General features: G+C 41.8%; 2 protein-coding genes across 3 annotated transcripts; one reads left to right on the top strand and one right to left on the bottom strand.

Annotated features, from left to right (window-relative positions):
- The first annotated feature begins 124 nt into the window (after positions 1-124).
- LOC132993558 (protein yippee-like 5) lies at positions 125-4045 on the top strand. 2 transcript variants are annotated; one of them, XM_061063458.1, is made up of 3 exons: positions 125-292; positions 1984-2156; positions 2268-4045. In XM_061063458.1, exons 2-3 carry the CDS (start codon positions 2016-2018, stop codon positions 2490-2492), a joined length of 366 nt encoding a protein of 121 aa, XP_060919441.1. In that variant the 5' UTR covers positions 125-292; positions 1984-2015; the 3' UTR covers positions 2493-4045. The 2 variants fall into 2 exon arrangements, with proteins under 2 accessions (XP_060919441.1, XP_060919440.1); XM_061063457.1 differs by having other exon boundaries at positions 126-292; positions 1990-2156.
- Positions 4046-6756: 2711 nt separating this feature from the next.
- lclat1 (lysocardiolipin acyltransferase 1) lies at positions 6757-20388 on the bottom strand. The gene is made up of 6 exons (XM_061062559.1): positions 20366-20388; positions 13575-13742; positions 12920-13118; positions 12035-12181; positions 10529-10645; positions 6757-9157 (listed from the first exon to the last, which is right to left on the bottom strand). The coding sequence occupies exons 2-6, from the start codon at positions 13740-13742 to the stop codon at positions 8631-8633; spliced, it is 1158 nt and encodes a 385-aa protein (XP_060918542.1). The 5' UTR covers positions 20366-20388; the 3' UTR covers positions 6757-8630.
- Positions 20389-20464: the final 76 nt, after the last annotated feature.

Genomic DNA, 20464 nt, shown 5'->3' with positions numbered 1-20464 from the left:
AATTTGTTGTAATAGCTCAAATAAAGTTGTTTTTTTTCTCGCTCTGCTGACACCTTGTGGAGCACGCACGAGCCGCTTACTCGCTTCATCAGCACAGCCTGCTACGTCACAACCGGATGTTGATACCAGCTCTCGGAGCCACACAGCGCAGACAGGAACAGCTGAGAAAGAACAACAAAGCCACGACGACCGACGACGCCACAAACAACAGATGTGCGTCTGTATACCTTAAATATCGGTGACATCATCGCATGTGGGGACGTTTTCCGCCACTGGAACATATTTTGTAAAGGTATGACGTCATTATATTAAGTTTACCGATAATAATTGTTTTGTTGTTGTTGCAGCAGCTGTTAGCTTCAGGCTAACGTCACGATAGCGTCTTTTGACTTGTTTAGACAGTGCCAGGCCACAAGAACAAAATGTCCAGAACAACAATGGCATGGACCGGCGAATCAGTTCATATGTATTAGTTTTGTAGGAAGCTTTGAATTATTGGTGATATATTTATCCTATTTCCCCCCAGTAGGCTTCCATTATACGATCAGCTGCCATCTACAGTCAACAGTCCTCATGACAGGAACAAAAAGTACTTCAGGAAAATGTTCACCATGGAGGTAGAGGAGATGAAGACAGCTCCAAATACAGTTTGATAAATATCAGATATGCTAGAGCAGGGGTGGGCCCGGGGGCCTCAATGTGGCCCTCAGGTCAATTTTTACACATCAATGAATTAGAAACATGAAGAAAATGTGACAAAATCTGCCATGAAATCATGAAAACCAGAAATATTTCCATAATAATATTTGATCACTGGCATATGTTGAGTTAAATTTGAGACATAATTGATTTTTTTTTTTTTTGGATAATTGATTCATAATTGATTTTTGGAAACTACAATTTGGCCCTTTGGCAGGGAGAATTAATTTAATGTGGCCCTTGCCGTGACCGAAGTTGCCCGTCCCTGTGCTAGAGGCTTCATTTTGCTATGGTGCTTGTAGTTGTACTGTGGTACTACTTGTCTCAAAACCGGTCAAGTATTTCTAAAATAATTATGAAGACACATGTTTACCGGAAAACGTGAGAGACAAAGAAGGTTAATACATCATGATGTGTTGAACGTCTGTTAATGTAGCGCGGATAATAAACGCCTGATATTGCATATTGAACGCCTGATTTCTTTCCCTAGTCACTTTCTGATCCACCAATGACCGTCTGAGAACATGGCTCAACCACTTAAAAATATGCTTCACACTCTGCTGTCTGCATCTGTGCTTATCTCATTTGCTCAGGGCTGACATGGAGAACCTAAAAAATCAATAATTTGACTCCTTTTTGAAGGATTTTATTGGTAATACTCACAATATTCACAATTAACTAGTTGCCTATAAGAATGTTAATTAGTAGCACACTGGCTGCTTATTAGTCATCATTGTGCGCTTATAAGAGTTTATACCCTCCTAATCACTGCTTATTGATAGAAAGTTAGGAATTATGATATAATAATTATATCATAATTCATGTCCAACAACTTCCTAACTTACTATCAACAGGCAGTAATTATGAGGTTATTGAAGGCAAACTCTACGGTAATGGCCTAGTAGCTATAGATTATGATCATTTAAAGTGTCATCATTTTATTTTTCCAACTGAAAAAAGTCCCTTAGGTTCTAGGGTTGTTTTTAGACTAATGACAATGATAAACGCTGTAGCCGCCATAAAACCAATCTGCATAGTTGTTATAACACAAAATAGAGAAATAAATTATCCTTAAGGTTAACTGGACAACACCGTAACCGTTACCAGTTTCTACTGCATCTGATTAAAAGGTTTTCTACCTCATAACTATCAAGCCAGAAATACAAGATATTTACGTTTTATTTTGTTTTGTATTTGATTGATTGATTTCTGTAGCAAAGTAATCATAAGAATAATTAAACATAGATAAGAATGTCAGTATAACAGTTTGTCTCTCTTCTTCAGCTGTAGTTTAGTCACACCAAGAAGATTTAACAATGGGACGCATCTTCTTGGACCACATTGGTGGAACACGCCTCTTCTCCTGTGCCAACTGTGACACCATCCTGACCAACAGGTCAGAGCTCATCTCAACGCGCTTCACAGGAGCCACGGGCAGAGCTTTCCTCTTCAACAAGGTGCGGAGACATTAGCGGCGCCTAGTTGTGAAGATTCAGCTTAAATGCGTTCAGTATTGTATTTCCCCGCTTTAAAAACCGTGTGTTGATACCTGTGTTTTACCCTCACAGGTGGTGAACCTGCAGTATAGCGAGGTGCAGGACAGGGTGATGCTGACTGGGAGACACATGGTGAGGGACGTCAGCTGCAAGAACTGCAACAGCAAGCTGGGTTGGATTTACGAGTTTGCTACCGAGGACAGTCAGCGGTACAAAGAGGGACGCGTCATCCTGGAGAGGGCGCTGGTGAGGGAGAGCGAGGGCTTCGAGGAGCACGTCCCCTCAGACAACTCGTGAGCCGCTAACCAGGGGATTGTTTGTTCCTTCCCTCCTTCTCCTCTCTCCCTTTACCTCTGCGCTGCGCACCTCCACCTGCAGACTTAGAGCTCAGTGAAGTTTTAGCTTCACCTGCCACACCCCTTCCCTCGCTCTGGTCTTTGACCTCTGCTAATTAGAAGATTGATACGCTGGCTCTTTTCTATGCCCTAAAATACTTCCTGATTTATGTACCACAGGGCACCATCCTTACCAGCTGGGAGCACAGAAGCGTTTCTGCACGGTCACACACAAGTTTTCACGTCTCTGCACAAGGCATGCTCCTCACACTTTTCTCATATAGTTCTTAAAACACATGCATGATATACGACAGGGTGCAGCGTCACTTGGTTGTTTGGTTCATTTAGATAACAGGTAGAATAGCTGAGTGTGTCCGTCATCAAGCGAAGCCTACGCATTATTCTAAACGAGCTGTAAATCTGCATATCGCTTTAATGGGGCTTCTGTGTCGTCAACTTTGTGTCAGTGTATTTGTCACTGGTGGACACTGAATGCAGTTAAGACCATGATTATTATTGCTATATCAGTTTCTTTGTAATTAGCCAGTAGTGAAATTATTGTAATTGTGTTTAAAATCTTTGTTCCCATGTGAAAGGATATCATAAGGACTGCACAGATTGATGTCATATTTGAGTATTCATTGTTGTGGTTGATGATAATCTGAGTTCAATTTAGATCTAGCTCACATTTATGTTGATTGACCTGATTCGCTTGAAGTGAACATAAGGTGATATAAGTGTCACATTAATGCAGCATTTAGTGTGGAAGCAGAGTGTACAGTAGACAATCATACAAAGTCATCCTGCAGTTTTATTCAGTTAAAGTGCTCTCTCTCTCTATCTGGTTCTATTGTTTCCATGCCTGTGTGCTGTGCAACATGTCACTGTGGTGTCTTATGATCAGGAGTATTTACCTTTCTGTCAGGTGTCTCCACTCCAGTGTGGCGGAGGAGAAATGTGTGAGATGTTCTCTGCTGTCATAAAGACAGGATGACGACAGTGCAAGGCGAAAAAGCTAACAGACAGTTAGCCGCAGACATCCATTTACCATTTTTTTCCCTGTGATCGGTTACTATGCTGTTTAAAAAAAAACGAACATTGAAAATGTGTTTGAATCAAGCCTTAGACTGCTGGAACTCTATTTCTTTGAACTTCAGTAAACATCTCCTTGTGTTAAACTCATTTTAGGATAGTCACACATCTTTTTATAATCCTCGTTTTAGGGCACGTTTGGTCATGAGATGACTTCTTTCTTATACACTCAAAGCAAAAGACGCTTCAGTGGACTCTGTCATCTCTTACAATGCCAGAGTCTCAATTTTATAAAAAAATGTGTACGTAACCATGTGAAGATTTAAACCAAAATGTCAAATTGAACAAACCAATCTCAATCTGTGTGACATTTGATTCTTGGACTGGGTTGTAGCGTCATGGCCCTGGTGAGACTTTGTGCCATTTCAGACTGTGCATGCCTGCAGGCGTAACCACACTGGTTTCAGCCTCCACTGCTGACACTGTTTTGAGTTTTCTTGCCTGACTTTGTAAAGGTCCCCAAGTCAGTGGTGTGTCCATCTCGACTCAACTCGACTGTCCAGTCAATGGCAGATTGGAATGATCATTTTGTTTTCTTTTACCATTTTATTGGCGGGCCATAGCTTCTTCTTGCTTTACTTTTGGTTATTATTGTTTTTATTTTATTAATGGATACATTTATCTTACTGAATATTTTATGTATGAGAGGTTGGAAAAAGTGAACTTCTTGTATGCTATAGCAAGGTTTTCTTTGATGTGATTTCTAAATAAACATTTCGTCTCGCTGGGTTAAATGTCTTTTTTTGGGTTGGTTGTATCAAATCTATGACTGTATTTGATATGAAATGCACCAAATAGCAACACGTTGGGGCATTGAACCTGCGGCCATGGGGTGCCTTTTCTACCAACTGAGCTAAACCAAAGCTCCGTTTTCAACATTGTTATCTTGTTTGGAGCTTGTTATTTATTTTCTTTCAGCAAATGCAAATCACATTTAGAGAATCGATATTGTCCCATTTCTTTTTCGATGGTTGTATTTTAAACACAAATAGTCGAATAATTGTAAATAAGCTCATCTTGATTTAATTAAAATGTAAATATTGTTATGTTAACTTCCATAAAGGGACCTAAATAAAGTGAGTGGAGGTGACTCATGAGTAAGACAAAACGCTCAGACCTCTAGGTGGCAGCAGGACACAGAGAGAGAGACGGGCGGATCTCTGAGGATGTTTCCCCCTCGGTTGCTTGATGCTTACTCCCTTGCCTTCCTCCTCTGACGTTCGCCTGGCAGTCTCTACAGAGCTTCACTGCAGTCTGAAAATACATATCAATGATTTTACTCTCTGGAGCATGAAATTGTATGAAGTGTACTGCATTGTAAGCAGGTAGATAAAACGCTCAACACAGAGCCCTGTTGAATGAGTGAAGACTAGAGGTGAAAAGAAATAGAACATCTGTGACAAAAATGCTGCATGTACTGTACATTTTAAATTCAGTTTTAATCCTATTTGTTCAGTTTCCACTGCGGTTTGACTGCATTAGGTTCATAAATAGGCAGTGACGACTCCCTCCTAATCCTCCCACTAATATTGCAGCGCTGCCGTAAAGTTATTTTTAGCCCTGATCCTGTTGGAAGGTTTCTTTGTCAGTGTGTCTGTGTCACAGCGGTGGAATCAACAGCGAGGGGTCTGCCTCCCTGCAGTCACTCCTGGAGACATCCCTGCACCATGCACGCACAGACAAATATTAATTAGGTTCATGGACACACACAGAGTCGTGGTCACAGCTATGTTCGCCCCACTGTGGCAACTTGCTCTTGTTTTGAAGGATCTGGTGCTTAAACAGAAAGATTGATGTTTTTCCTGACAGAATCTAGAGATCATGACTAGAGGGGAAAAAGAGGAGGCTCAGTCTCCCCAGAGCTCACTGTCCTGCTTTATAATTCATTGTACTCTTTGACTTTGTCCCTGCTTAACCTCAGGATTATCTACTCTCTGATACTGAAAAGGCCAATGGGCCAGATAAGGATAATTACACTGGTGTCTTGATCCTATTAGTGGATGTGCAACTGGATAGATGTGGCACAAAGCTAGATATGACACAGTCTGGACGTGTGTGTCCACAGCGGGAAGTATTTTTCCACAGCCCTTCAGCGACGCTCTTCTGCAGGAATATTCGGGGCATTTTAATTATTAAAAGACTGTTGTTCAAGTTCTCATGACTGTTGGCCAGAAACTTTTTTTTCTGCCACCACGACCTGCTGCAGTCTTTGAGGTGCGAATGTAAGATTAGGGGGGGAAAAAAAAAAATGTAGACGCACTGCTGAAGTGATGCGCTCATGTGTCCCAATGCATCATCTGTCTTTCTTCCGCCCACTGTCAAAGCTATCAGAGCAAATTTGGAGATATATTCAGATGCAGAGGATGATCTGGGAATGAGAGAGGAGACTAAAAAAAAAAAAAGAACCAGGAGTGTAATTGCAACCCTTAATTGGCCCGTGATTCATCGCCCCTGGACAAGCTATTTTTGCTTATCCTCTCCTTTTGTCTGTCTTCTGATTCCATGGGGTGTCAACATCACGCCCACCTCTCCGTCTCTGTGCGCGCCCTCAGGAGAGCTGAGATATAGAATATAGAAATAAACTCCTCTCTCTCTTTGCAACACACACACACACACACACACACAAAGGAGTGACATCATTCTGTCAGCAGGAGAAAATAGCATGCTTTCCATTGACATCACTCTACATCCCGTTGCTAGGAGACAGGGGAGTCAACATTAGTTACTATGGAGACTGCACTTCACCTTCAAAGCTCCTGACCTTTTTGGTTGTGCACGGTAGACGAGAATGTGTGTGTGCTCATGTGTGTGTGTGTGTGTGTAAGAGACAAACGGGGGCTCTAGTGTTGTGTAACATGAGCATCCAAGGTCTTGTTGACTCAGTCGCTGCAGAGTAGTGAATATTACAGCACATTCTAGAAAAATAAAAGACCTCAGAGACATTCGCTCTCCGGTGGTAAAATGAGACAACAATGGAGGTGAAGTGTTATTATGCATGAATAAGTGAGAGAAAACCGACTGCCACTGTTCCATGAGCAGTTCAAACATGAGAGCTCTTACATCATTTATCAACAGATCAGGTGTGTTTACGAGTTGTTTCCAGAGAGGTTGAAAGCAAAGACTGGAAACATTAATGAGTTGATATAGTATATTTATTTATATATATATATATATATATATATATATACAGCTATATATATATACACATTTCATCTTTTAAGAAACCAACTCCTAACAGTGTCTGCTGTGTTTACCTGAGGACAGAAACTTTAAAGAGGTCCAGCATCAAAGAGTGATTGTACTATGAGCAACAGAAAACAGCACGAGTGAGAGGGTATCACGTTGGGAATATAGCTGGTTTATGCTAGAGGAAACCATGTTTGGTAAACTACTACCACATGCTGATGATAAAGTTATTAACACAGCAAGATCACAGTGACTGGAAACAGCCCCTTCAGACCTTAAACTACAAGGAGCTTTAGATTCATAGAAAGAAAAGAAAAAAAAGTAGTGAGGTTGAAATTGAAGGACATTTTCAAGTGGTTGGCTAGAATACATTTTGCACAGTGTTACAGAAACTGCTACAGACTGTCCCAGACACAAATGTTTCATAACTCCCTTAATTAACGTCATTGGATGGAAGGAGAGTCGGTGGCTAAAAGTGTGGCTGAAGAGCCGCTCCAATCTTGTTTCAATTTCGGTCCTTTTTTGGCACAATTGGAGCAGCTTTCTCAGCTGTCATTTGCTAATTGAGTTTAGCAGGCGCATCAATGCCAGTCCTCTACAGAGGGACACGGGCAGAGGTGGGCATTACAGGGCTTTTTTGGATTAGGTCGAGTTCAGGGCCAGTTTTCCACTCCAAGTCTGGTCCTCTTTGCCACCCTACACATGGAGGGGTAATGTTGTCCCAACAGGACATTCTTCCACCCCCCCCCGCCCCCACCCTCAGCACCAACCACACATCCTGCCGTCCCTTCAGTCCCTGAAAGGGCACAAAACTCATCTACTTCTACACTTATCCACACGTTACATCTCAGTCAGATCTGTGATCTTGACGAGTTGATGACTACAGAGTGTTACACGAGTGTGGCTGCAGTCCTTGCTAGGTGGAGGTCGAGGCTTCTCTCACCTGACAAAGACAAACTACATTCTGTTTGGTAAATCATTTGTACTTTTCCCACCTTTGGCTTTCATGTGCACAAGCTACTTGAAGAAACAAGCAGAAAAAACACAATGAGTTATACAGTTAAAAAAAATCACGACAGGCTTTCTCTGACTGACTAAACGGGAAATGTCCATTCCCCCAACTTGTATAAAAGGGTAAAGATACCCCATAAAGGTAAACAATGGTACACATACTGTAAATACCTGTATAGTCCTTCTCTGGAATATCACTCCTTTGCTTTCCTTGCTAGACATGAGACCACTTATACTAACTAGTCTCAAAAGACCGGTACAGTGCTGATTTGAATATCGATGAGCGTCAAGTCATCATAAGTACGGGTGCTCTGTGCTATGGCTCTGCTCCAGAATATATGACACTGATATAAAACAAAGGGCAACACAAACAATAAAACCAGTTTCTAAGACGTGGCAATAGTTAAACTAATAATAACAGAATTTTCTCACATTTCGACACTGAGGTTCTGAACCAACAATTATAATCAACAACATGAACTAATAAAAATGCACAAACAGTGAGCTCATTAACAGCAATATGTACAAGGAGGGACAATCACAGGGGAAGTGACACATCTTGTGGGATGCGTTTGTCAAATCCAGCACAGCTAAACGTACATTACATTCCTCTGATTTCTTCTTAAACTGAAAGGTAAGCTTTTTTCCTCTAAAGCCATGCAGACTGTCAGGAGGTGAACTCATTACTCCCTTTCTAAGGCATGGAGCGTCGGGTCCCTCAGAGGGATCCTTAAGCTCTCAAGATGACTGAGTTCTCAGTGTCCTTGCTGAGCGTGGATGAAAACATGACATTCATTCCATCCTTCCATCCTCACTGCATCTTCTCTTCCAGCACCTTACTCTTCTCCCCCACATCAGCAGCCACGGACTTCCAGTATCGATGGCAGGACAGCTCCAGCAGCTCCACCCCTCCGACCAGCTTCTGTTGGGCCATATACACTCCGACCATGACGATGAAGAAGAGCCTGAACTGAGCCCACAGCCACAGGCCGGTGAAGCAGAAAGCGATGAAGCTGGTCCAGTACAGCAGCGAAGCGGTTTTGATCAGAGCCACGCGAAGCTCCGTCTTGCAAGGCGGGACACGTGCAACGCCCTCCCTGTCGAAGGCCCGGGGCTGGCCTGAGTAGAAGTCCCGCAGACGGCTCTCCTTCTCGGCCCAGCGATCGCGACACCAAGACTCCAGGTCGGAGGAGGCGGCGGGCAGCGAGTCCACGGGGTAGCGGCGGACGTGGAAGTGGATCTCACGGGGGAAAAGACCCAGGATGAGGTGGCGCTCGGTCTGAGGGATGTTCTTGGGGTATGCCACTGTGATGTCATGGACAGCATCCAGGTTGTCTCCTATGAAAAAACAGGACACAATTTTGAACCATCAAAAATGAAGCTTAGCATACTTCATTTTTTTTTGGTCTCAATCCTATATCACAGTTGCTGCCACAGCCTTTTTTTATCTCCTTAATCAAATATCTCTCAATCCATTCCAGACGATTCAGGACTCAGCTGTCTGGATTTGAACCAAAATCAGACAAAATGATCACAACACTCGACTGCTTTGGCTTCTTCACGCTGGCTCTGGGTGTATTTTAGGATTTTGTTGATTAATTTGGAGGCTCTTGATGGCCTTACTCCCTGCTAAATCTCTGACCTCTATACCCCCCCCCCCCCACACACACACACACACATTCTCTTTGAAGTGTTTTTCTTTTATATCATAATTTCCTATTTGTCACCAGCACCTTACTGACATCCTATTTTCTTTTTTTAACCTGATGATTTGATGACTTATCCGTTCTTTTCGGCTCTCTTTGTGACGCACTTTTAACTTAGTTCATAATTAAATCCAAAATAACATTCAACTAAACTCTTCACTTCATGTAAACCAGTAGTTTCGGTTTTCACATCATAATACTGCAAGGAAACTATTTTCTTTGTTCAACATCTACATGTCAGTGGAGTTGTGTTTAATATACCGGCTCTTTCTCCATCACATATGTATCACTAATTATCCAGCAGCTCTATACCTTTAAAAGTACCACGAGCCCAAATCAACATGACAGTTCTGCGGTGTCCTTACAACAGATAGATAACACTGAATTAAATAACAAGTGGACAGGATGACACCTGCCAGCGCCTGCTTCTGTATAACTCAGCTCCACCACGGTAAAAATAGAGCTGAGAGGGGCACTGTGGACTTGGACAAAGAACAACATGCACAGCATGTCAGTCAGCGGTGCAGCGACAGGGAGAGGAGAATTTGCCAAGTGTGATGACATCACACTGATTCACAACACCTGCTTGGAGAGTTAGTGCCATGCTCAGCATCCAGGGCGGGTGAGGGACGAGACAACAGGCCCAGAGGTGGTATTTAAGAACTCTGGAGGACTGCCAGAATTAGCTCATAGGGAAACATGAGAGTCTCGTGGGTGTTGTAATGACTGGCGGTAGGATGAGGCAAAGGTCTGACACTTTGAGGAATAACAGGTATGATCGTTTGTTCCACAAACAGCGTCAGTGGATTAACTACAATCACCATGACAGTGTGTTGTTTTCTCCCTTTGGTTTGGGTGATAGAATATTTCCATCACTGTGGTGACTTACAGCACACTCAGCTGTTTGACTACCAACTAACGCTAACCCTGGATCATGGGTGGTTGTCATGATCAGTGTCATCTTGAACCTCAGAAACAGCCGACGTGGATAGCTGACACTGACCTTTTCGTAGTCTGTCCACGATGAAGGTGAATCCGGTGGTGCGAGGATGCAGCACGTACTCGAATTTCGGCAGGTTGTTCTTAGCCGCGAACGCATCACTCTTTGTTCTTGTATTGTCTGCAAGAAGAAAATTCATTTCAATGTTAAATTCAAAACTCTTGTGTAACAGTTGAAATTGTGGAATGTACCTTTAAGATATACTGGGTTGCTAAGTTACATGTTTTATCCTTGTGCTATGAATGGATGCCTGCTGTAACCGAGCTCCTACTTTCCCTTTTGCCTCTCAACTCAACACTAACATGAGGAACATGTGTGATAAAACAACGCCGCTCTGTAAGGTTGATGTGTAGTTTGTAATAGACGACGAGCATTGTGGAAACTCCAGACACATGTAATTGTGCACTTTTGAATAACTTTATATAACCTTCTTCAACACCCTGTAAAACACCACTAACCAAGAGGCACGGACTCAAACCGTTAGTTCTTTAAACTCGTGTCAGTGTGAGACAAAGCCACAAGCAACAAACACTTTCCCTTCTTAATGTGTGCTACACTAATTAGTGCAGATACGGTTTCAATATTTAAAAAAAACTGCAGAATCTTGATCACAACAGATAAGAAAATTACAGAGTATTTTAAATAGGAAAAGTGAAGTAAATCTGTAACAATGTTTGTCTCGGGATATGACCAGATTCATGACTCCTCATGAGTGCAGGAACATGAAAACTCTATCATGACTCATCAATCATATAATGTAACAAGAAGCTGCTTCAGGCCCACTGGTAGGACAAAGGGAATATTTGCAGACCCGTGTTGGTCAGGCCTCTGCTCTTCTAGTGGGACAGTGCTTTTCATTCAGTCCTTTGCAAGTTTCAATCAGGGTCATGAGAGGAACTTAAGACTTAACACCCAGGACACGGCCTATAGATTGGGGTCTGTGTGTTTGTCTCGAGATTAAGCATTAGGCGTGTAAAGACAGAACATACTGTTCACTTCCCCTAGTTTCTTAGGTCAAATTAATCCTAGAGGTCTAAGTGGCTTAAACACAGACGTATGTGTGTGCACTTGCAGATAAAAACACATGCAGAGGCGTGAACAGAACCCATGTTTAAAGCCTTAAATCTGCTGACCAATTATGATGCAACTCTCATTACCCACTCTCATGACATCATGGTTAGTAAAGAGAAGTTAAGCCTCCCCTTATTAAGTTACTCTGGACTTTGACTGGCTTAATTAAGATCTGCAATGGCTTTGGACACTGGTGTCGCTGTTGTTGTGGCTGGGAGATCAGAGCATTCCCACAGAAATGAGAGAGGGGTGTAGTTCAGGGGATATGACCACATCTTGTCATTTCGAAATTGTGTTTGCATAACACTGTCAGTGCAAAGGTGTATGACAGGTGGAGGGTCACGGTGGTCTGGTGGGTAGCTTACTCTAGGAAAAACAACTGACATGTAGGCAAATTGTCCCCTGAATAGACAGATTGTTGCACTGTTTATGTCTCACCTGTGAGGTCTGTGCCCTCTGGGAACAGGAGCAGCTGCAGGGGCTCTCTGATGTCACAGAAGTAGTCCAGCATGTTCTCCATGTGCTTCTTGTCCTGCTCCCAGCGACGCTGAATGAAGATGAAGGCGGCCACCTGCATCGCCCAGCCTGGAAAATAGAAAATGTTTCCCTTATGAAATTGATTACTTTACAAAAGATTCTCTCAGATTTTCAAAGCAGGCAGGGGATAAGTTTTCCAGGAAGAGCATCTGTCATTGGTCCTCGTGTTTACCAATGCTCTGAAACACGCAGCCTGAGGCGGGTCAAACCTGGGTCTTCTTGTAAGAATATATATTTTTTTAAATGTTAAACTTCATTGAGTTTAGAGTTTATTAAAAACGTCATTCAGAAAAAATGGATTGTTATAAAACAGACCTGTAATCAACCCCACCATCCCAAAGGTCATCATGTTTAGTGTGTTTTAACTTTGCACTATGAGCTGCAGTTCATGGAAGTTTATTTTCATGCCATCATACTGTGTCTTTAAGTCTGGATACCAACTTTGTGTCAATAACAGAACCAGAAAAACACCTCTCTCTTTTTTTTTTTTTTTTTTTTTACAAAATATGATTAAACCCACAAAGTGAGGATTTATTGCATGATTTTTGTAATACACTGCATTTGATTTGGTTTCTTAACAATTCTGCATTTTTGCAACTTTTTAGACGTGCTCTAATCTTGGGTTATATTGCTCCTTTTATATATTCACTTTTGCCTGACTGCATTGTTATTACCTCCTACTGTGGAATGAAGCAGCTTTGCAATAATTGTATGTGTCTGCAGAGCAGAGATTACAAGTCTGTGTGTGTGTCTGTGCTGAGAAAATTGCACCCACTGTTTACCCACCAAAACCAGGCACAGCCTTCAGGATGGCCTTGAGGCAGATCTTCTCCAGACGCAGGTAGCTGTACCTGAGCAGACAGCACCACAGAAACATCCAGTCCAGACGGGTGCGATGGTTCATGATGATCACGCTTCGCTCCCCGGGAATGAAGCCATCGCCTGTTATCACCACCTTCACCCCAAACACCAGCTCCAGCAAGGACTGCGAGGAGGAGGGGTTGCCGGGGTGGAGGGAGGATGAAGAAGAAACAGAAGGAAGGGGAGGATGGGAAGGGGCAAAGGAAGGGAGTAAAACAGAGAGGTGGATGACATGGAGGGGAGAAAAGATGGATCATATGTAAAGAATGTAGAGAGAGAGAGGAGGGACTGGGAAGGAGAAAGGTGGTGGAATAAATGTAAAAAAGAGGTGAGAGACGGAGAGGAACATAAATTAATAATGCCATCAATTCATCTGATCACTGTCAACAAGATTTGCATAATTGCTCTCCAGGGCGATGTGATCAAATGATACTTGACAAAAATAAAATCGTATTAATCAGAGGGGGCATAAATAAGGCTGAGATGACGCAGGTTGCCGTGACGGTGTAAACACAGGTACCTTAAGACCATCTGGCAGACACACAAGTAGGCTAAGTAAAGGCTAAGCTGATGTACACACCACAGGCAGGGTGAGCCAGGTAGCCACGATGCGGTCGGTGATCCAGCGGTACCAAGCAGGAGACAGCAGCATGAGGGGCAGAACTGGACCCAGCATGAAGACACTTCCAAAGAAGCTGCCCAAGAACAGGGTCACCACAAAGTACAGGCCCCGCACCGACACAGCCATCTGCGGAAACAGGAGACCAGAATTAGAGCTCCATTACTCAAATGGGATTGAGCAGTGGAAAGGGTTGATCTGAAGTATTAAGAAAAAAGGATGAAACATGATGACGTGGGAATTTATTCCTGTTTTGGAATTCCACTCTGGAAAAGAGCTTAAGAGGAGTAACTCTGTAATATGAAACAAACGGGGTTATCCGCCGCCTCATCAATAGCAAACACTGCTGTTCTCTTGTTCCTCTGACATATTTTCCCACAAACAGTGGAAAATCCAGGGTTGACATTCCTACTGGGGAATGTAAATAGGGGAACCTTTCAGACTGTGGGTGACAAATTGCCGGTCAGTGGGTGGTCACTAAATCAGGAGTAGCTGTGGCTTCCAAATTATTCACTGTCGGTGCAGACTGAGCGGGGACAAAAACATTTTCTGATGTTCTTACTAAAAAAGGAAAATTGATGCAACATAACCCAAATTAGCCACTGAATAAGCATTAGGTGAATCATTCAGGTTACCAATAACATTATGTGATATTATGAAATACCATGATACAATATTGATAGCAGATTTTCAATACAATAGTTTAAACAAAGACATGAATAATTATAGTACAAGCTTAGTTTAATAATTCTCTTTCTGATGCATTACAAGCACACAGACATCATTAACAGGTGTGTGTGTGTGTGTGTTACTAGATATTTTGAATGCAGCTGATGTGGTAACCTGTTTAAAATAAAATGTCATACATAGTAAGTTCAGACAGACATCATTGCTCTGGATGAACATAATGGATAAGAGGATTTAAGTAGACTGAACACGGTTATGGCATGTTTGTTACAGTAGCCGAGACATAGCAGAAATACCACATGTTCATTAGATCCCTGCAGGAAGAGGACTGAGCCTGTAATCCTTCTGAAATTCAAACCCAAGTAGCGGGACCTTCAATTGTCAATGACACATCTGACAGTTTAAAGGGGCTCATCTGGAGATGCCAAAGGGGGATCCCTTGTCATTCAATGACATCAGTGGTGACCACTTTGGCCTCCAATGGTAATGGTATACTTGTGAGGCATGTACCACTTGAATATCTCTACATGTTGTACACACACTGATTAGACTTCATCTCAGAACTATGTGTTTGAAGAGATTCTCCCTCTCCCTTTTGTCTGTTTTGTTATAGATATTTTACTTTATAAGAACATTGTGATCTCCTGTAATTCCTAGATAGGCTCGACCAAACATGTGAATAGTTTTAAATTAGGAAAATTATCCATAAACTTAATTAAAAGTCTTGAGTAGCCTGACAACTTTTAAACACTAGCTGTGTCTTTCAGGGCCTTTTAAGGTCACATATTATGCAAAATACTGCTTTAACATGTTTTTCTGACACTAACAATGTGTGCCTTGTCCGTCTAAAAACCCCCCAATTATGAGAAAAGTCCATTCTCTGTTTTCTCCTGCTCCACTTTTCAGAAAACGTGTGCTCAAACAGGCCGTTTGGAGATTTTCCCGTCATGACATCACAAAGGGCAGTAACCCCTCCCCCAAGTGGGTGACTCTCCCCCAGAGCTAGGTGTTTGTTCTGCCCTCTGAGTCTGCCTTCTCACCGTAAACAATAGGACATGGAGCGAGAAAGCCAGAGCCACCCAAGCCTTTCCAGAGAGGGGGCGTGGTCAGACACAGCTCATTTGCATTTAAAGCTACAGACACAGAAACAGCCTGTTCTGAGCAGGGCTGAAATAGAGGGGTTTATAGACATGATCAGAGTGGATTTTTGGGGAGAAACTTCACAGACATGTTTTGGGGAGCTCTGAGACTAACATGCCCAAACATTCCTATTTATTCCCACGCAGTTAAACAAAAACCCGAGTGGAAGAAAAACACTCTCCAAGAAACAATCAAGTCAAATTTCCCTTGAGCAAGTCACTTGAATGGCAAACGTTTTGATATACTACATGTGTACATGCTGAAGCACTTGTGATGAACAACTACGTAAATAAACATGATCTGACTTTCTGAAGAACATTGAAGTGTTTAGTTATAAGTCGTGTCTTTATAAGGCATGTTCAGAAAAACTAAAAAAAAAAAGCAGTCTTTCCAAACAACCTTCACCAAAAATAAAATTAACTTATATCAAGCTTCACACTCGAGAAAGTATTACTTTACTTCCAAGTCTGCTGAGACAAAGGTTAAAGGGGAAATACAGTGAGTCTTAATTTAATAAGGCCCTGGCCTTGATGACGCAGAGAGATGGAGCTGATGCTACAGGGACCCTTCTCATCCAGCAGGTGTTTTTCATCTCGTATTTGAACTGCGGTTCACACCTTTCCACCTCAATTACTGTTATGATTGCACAAGCCCGAAGCTCACACCAATCTCCCAACACTCCCGTCATCTCTCCCTCATCGACAGCCTCTGCGGCACGATGACGCAGCACGTCTCACGGCGGCCACTGAAGCGGCTGAAGGTGCATTTAAAAGATGCAAACGTGTTTGCGTGCATGATTATCCCAGCAATAAGGGTTTAAGGGTTGCTGCTTTTAACAACGGAAAATGTGAAGCACGAGAGAGGTGAGACAACAGCCTTGCTCAGCACAACTGCCACAATTATGCCACGTCCCCACAAACACAGAATACACACCCTTGGGTGGCTGCACGAACAATCTGAGGAGTCTGCTCATGCAAACATTGGAAAGGTATGACACATCTGTAGCCAGAGATGTGAGAAGTGAATGGAACGATATTGAAGTGTTAAATAAACATGTTTTTGTTCTGGTTTGCATGGACACCTGGGATACAACACTGTAAATATGTGGCTTACAGTGAAACACTTTGTTTCCATTCTTCAGAGCAAGCACTTTTGTGAGTTTGTTTTAGTTGTAGTCCCTTCTATTTGGGTTCGTTAAACATTTATGTAATCACCATAGAAATGAACCTGAGAGCACTTCCCCAAACACAACCGTCGTGCATTACACAGCCTCTTATTCCACTTCTAAAGTTTCTGGCAGACATTTAGCATTCCTTACTTTAAGCCAAGACCAGACATCCCAGCAGAGCAAAGCAGAGTTAAGAGGTCAAGCATGTCTAGGCTGAGCAAGGAGCTTCAGTGGTGTGTGTGTGTGTGTGTGAGTGAGTGAGTGAGTGAGTGAGTGAGTGAAAGATGGACAAAGGAAAGGGAAAGGGAGAAAAGTAGATAATGCTGCAAAATGATTGCAAATAGACTTTTAAGTGCAGGGCTGTTTCACAAACTGAGGGACATCTCTAGAGAACCGTCCTCCTTCTGAACTGTGCCGTACTATTCTCCAACTCACTGTGAAAACAAAAACAGTCCTTTTGCAAGACTTTTCAAACGTCTGAGATTGGAGCCACCTCCCAAACTCTTAAATTTGCAAATATATAAAAAAATGTCAAAACAAGATGGCTCTTCTTCATTATACAAGTAAGGAAACAAACACTACAACTCTGCATGTTTGGGATCCCTTTCAACTGAACTACTGGAGGTCATTTAGAGCTGGAAATGCTTCACAAGTCAACCTCATGGGATAATTTGATATTTTTGTAAAGGACTTAACTTAAGCATATTTCGTTGATGATGATGATAAAAAGATTTTCTGAAGTATCTCGCCATGGCTGCATCTTCAAGTGTTTAACACAAGCCCAGCAGGCAGGTATCAGGGTTGATTTGTTGTGCATTCTTTCAACTTATTACCCAAACAGGCAGAAAATGAAAAGGTAGATATGATGCACAAAGACTCGCAACACCATGGCTCCCAAAGATATACTTATTTATTTGCTATTCAAATTTAAAAAACAAGCCTGACCGGGATCTACATCGGAGGTCGGGCTCGGAATTTTGTTTTTTAATTCAAATATATAAATAAGCATATCTTTGACGCCATAGTGATGCATATCTTTGTGCTTCATATCCAGTGTTTGGATATGGAAGAAATTGTATTAATTCTTACTTTTGATCTCATTGTGCTACAGCTGAACATAAAGTTAATGTTTAAGTCGTGAGTTTGAAGTAAGGTGCATGTCTGCTTCAAGATCCTTCCCAGTCTACCATACACATTTTTCAGATAAACAATAACTGCCACACCTCGTTTATGCAATGTAATTATAAGACTAATAAACAGCTGATATCTAATTGGTACACTTACAACATACGTTCAATCATCACAAGGTGGAGCGACGCAGGAAATGTAACCACAACCCAATCGGTTGTGTAATGTTTGACTTTGCCTTGCTCTGTTTTTAAATGCTTATTTTAGTTGGCATGGTTCTCCGTGCGTAAATAATGCATCCATGTCCCGTATGCAAATAAATGACAGCCCAGCAGGTAACGTTAAAACAACAGTGAGATGAAGGAGTGTCAAAATGAACCAGTTAAGTTACTGGAAAGGTAATGACATTATAAACTCCTCAAAAAAAAAGTTTGGAAACATTATTTGGGTCACTTATTTCGCCCCTTTAATAATACTAATTGCTGTTGTATGTTATATCGTTGGAAAGCCTGATTAGTCACCTTTACGACGAGGTATAACTCGTAAGGATCGTGCATTCGTGGGGAATGTGCAACACAGCTAAATGTGTGGGTAGCGCCCTAAAAAAAATATATGCCAAAATCCCCTGCAATGTTCTTCTGTTGGTTTTCACTCCTGTTTCGAGCTTCAAGTGCTGCCAGGTGTGTACCAGTTACAGGTGTATGACTGACACCTGACTGGCAACTAATTGACAGGGATGAGTTTGGGCGTGCTGTTCATGCCAGAGTGACGCTGGTTGACCTTCAACAACTCCTGGTTGAGGAGTGGGATGCCATCTCACAGCAGACTGGTGACCAGCACGAGGAGGAGGGGCCAAGCTGTTGCGGCTGTGTATGGATCTTCCACACGCTACTGAGGTCCCTGACAGTGTGAAATGCATAAAGCAGGGGTGGGCAACTGGAGGCCCCGGGGCCACACGCGGCCTCCATCAACCCTCAACGTGGCCCTCAGGTCAATTTTTACACATCAATTAATTGGGAACATGAAGAAAACATGACTAAATCTGCCATGAAATCATGAAAACCAGAAATATGTCCATAATAATATTTGATCACTGATATATGTTGAGTTCTTCTTTTACTTCTTCCTGTTCATTTATTTATGCTCATATCTTAATCTCCTCTTATGTTTTAACTTGGTAATTTCTTATCTTACTTACTTTGTCTATTTATGTTTCATATTTATATTTACTTTTTATTTTTATTAATATTATAGTTTTTTTTTGATCCTTTAACCACTTGTTTCTATTTCTTTTACTGCTCTTACCTTCTTATTGCTGTTCTCTTTTTATTTGCTTTTATCTCTTTTAGTTTCTTACATCTTTTTAAATCTTTGGTTCCTCTTGTTCTCAGCTCGTGTTGTTGTGTTCTTGTGTTGCCTGGGTTCTTATCATGGTTCTTGTGATGGTCGGGTTATATATGTCTGTTGGGTATCGTGCACTTTGGGTTCTTTTCTGTTCAATTGTATTTAATTATTTTTAGTATTTTGCATCTGTTATGTTATGTTTATGTTCTTCTGTGTTTGGTTTAGTTTGTTCTTGTTTGTCAAAGCACTTTGTAAACCTGTGTTTTTAAAAGGTGCTATATAAATAAAGTTATTATTATTATTATTATTATTATTATTATTAAATTTGAGAAAAAATTGACTGTAATCGTTTTTGTATTCTACAATTTGGCCCCCTGGCAGTGAGAATTAAATGGATGTGGCCCCTTGCTGTGACCAAAGTTGCCCATCCTTGGTATAAAGTGTAAAAAGCTTATTACTGTGGGAGAGTGTAATCATCAATTCCACCAAGAAACTCAAAACAGGAGTGAATCCCAACAGGAGAACATTGCAGGGGATTTTGGCATTTTGTTTTTAGGGCGCTACTCACACATTTAGCTGTGTTGCTCAATCCACGAATGCACAATCATTACAAGTTATACCTCGTTGTAAAGGCGACTAATCAGGCTTTCCAACGATATAACATACAACACCGATTAGTATTATTAAAGGGGCGAAATAAGTCACCCAAATAATGTTTCCGAAGTTTGTTTTTTTAGGAGACAGACTGTACGTGCATGGGCAGACATCACAGAGGAATATATTACATCTTATTACAAGATAAGAAAACTATCATGCGTTAACCTAACCATAATGTTGTACAGACACTAAAAGGTAAAACGACCACAACCACAACAACAAGAAAAGCTACATCCGGGTAATTCACGTTTAATCCAGGTAAACAACGTGCATGCTAACGTGAACGTAGCGAGTCTAATCTTGACATTACACAGCATCTTTACACGACTTGTTTTAAAGCTACTGCCATGAGTGCAAAACAAACTTTCAGTATCAATATATACCCACCTTTCAGTTTGTTTCCTCTCCAGAATAAAAGCTTGTTTTAGGCGAGCTAGTTGTGTTAGCTCCACTGAGTCCAAACACTTGGTTGCGACATGCTAGCAGTTTGCTAACGTTAGCTTAGTGACAGCAAAGATTACGCGCGGAAATTCTCCACTAAACCCTCAAAGATAACGCGGGAAAAAAAACCAAAAATTGCTCCGGAAACTGATTTGTTTCTCACTTAGATATTAGGCGAGTCTCTCACCTGATTGCCCCTTTTTCCTCTACAAACTAACAGTGCAGTACAAGTGTAGCCACCGCCTCACCGTATTGCTAACACGACCTCTCACCCCTCACCTGTCGT

This window comes from Labrus mixtus, chromosome 18 (genome assembly GCF_963584025.1).
Source record: "Labrus mixtus chromosome 18, fLabMix1.1, whole genome shotgun sequence".
In the NCBI taxonomy this organism is placed as follows: Eukaryota; Metazoa; Chordata; class Actinopteri; order Labriformes; family Labridae; genus Labrus; species Labrus mixtus.
The sequence above is the reverse complement of the archived record's forward strand: the minus strand, read 5'-3'. Positions and strand labels throughout refer to the sequence as shown.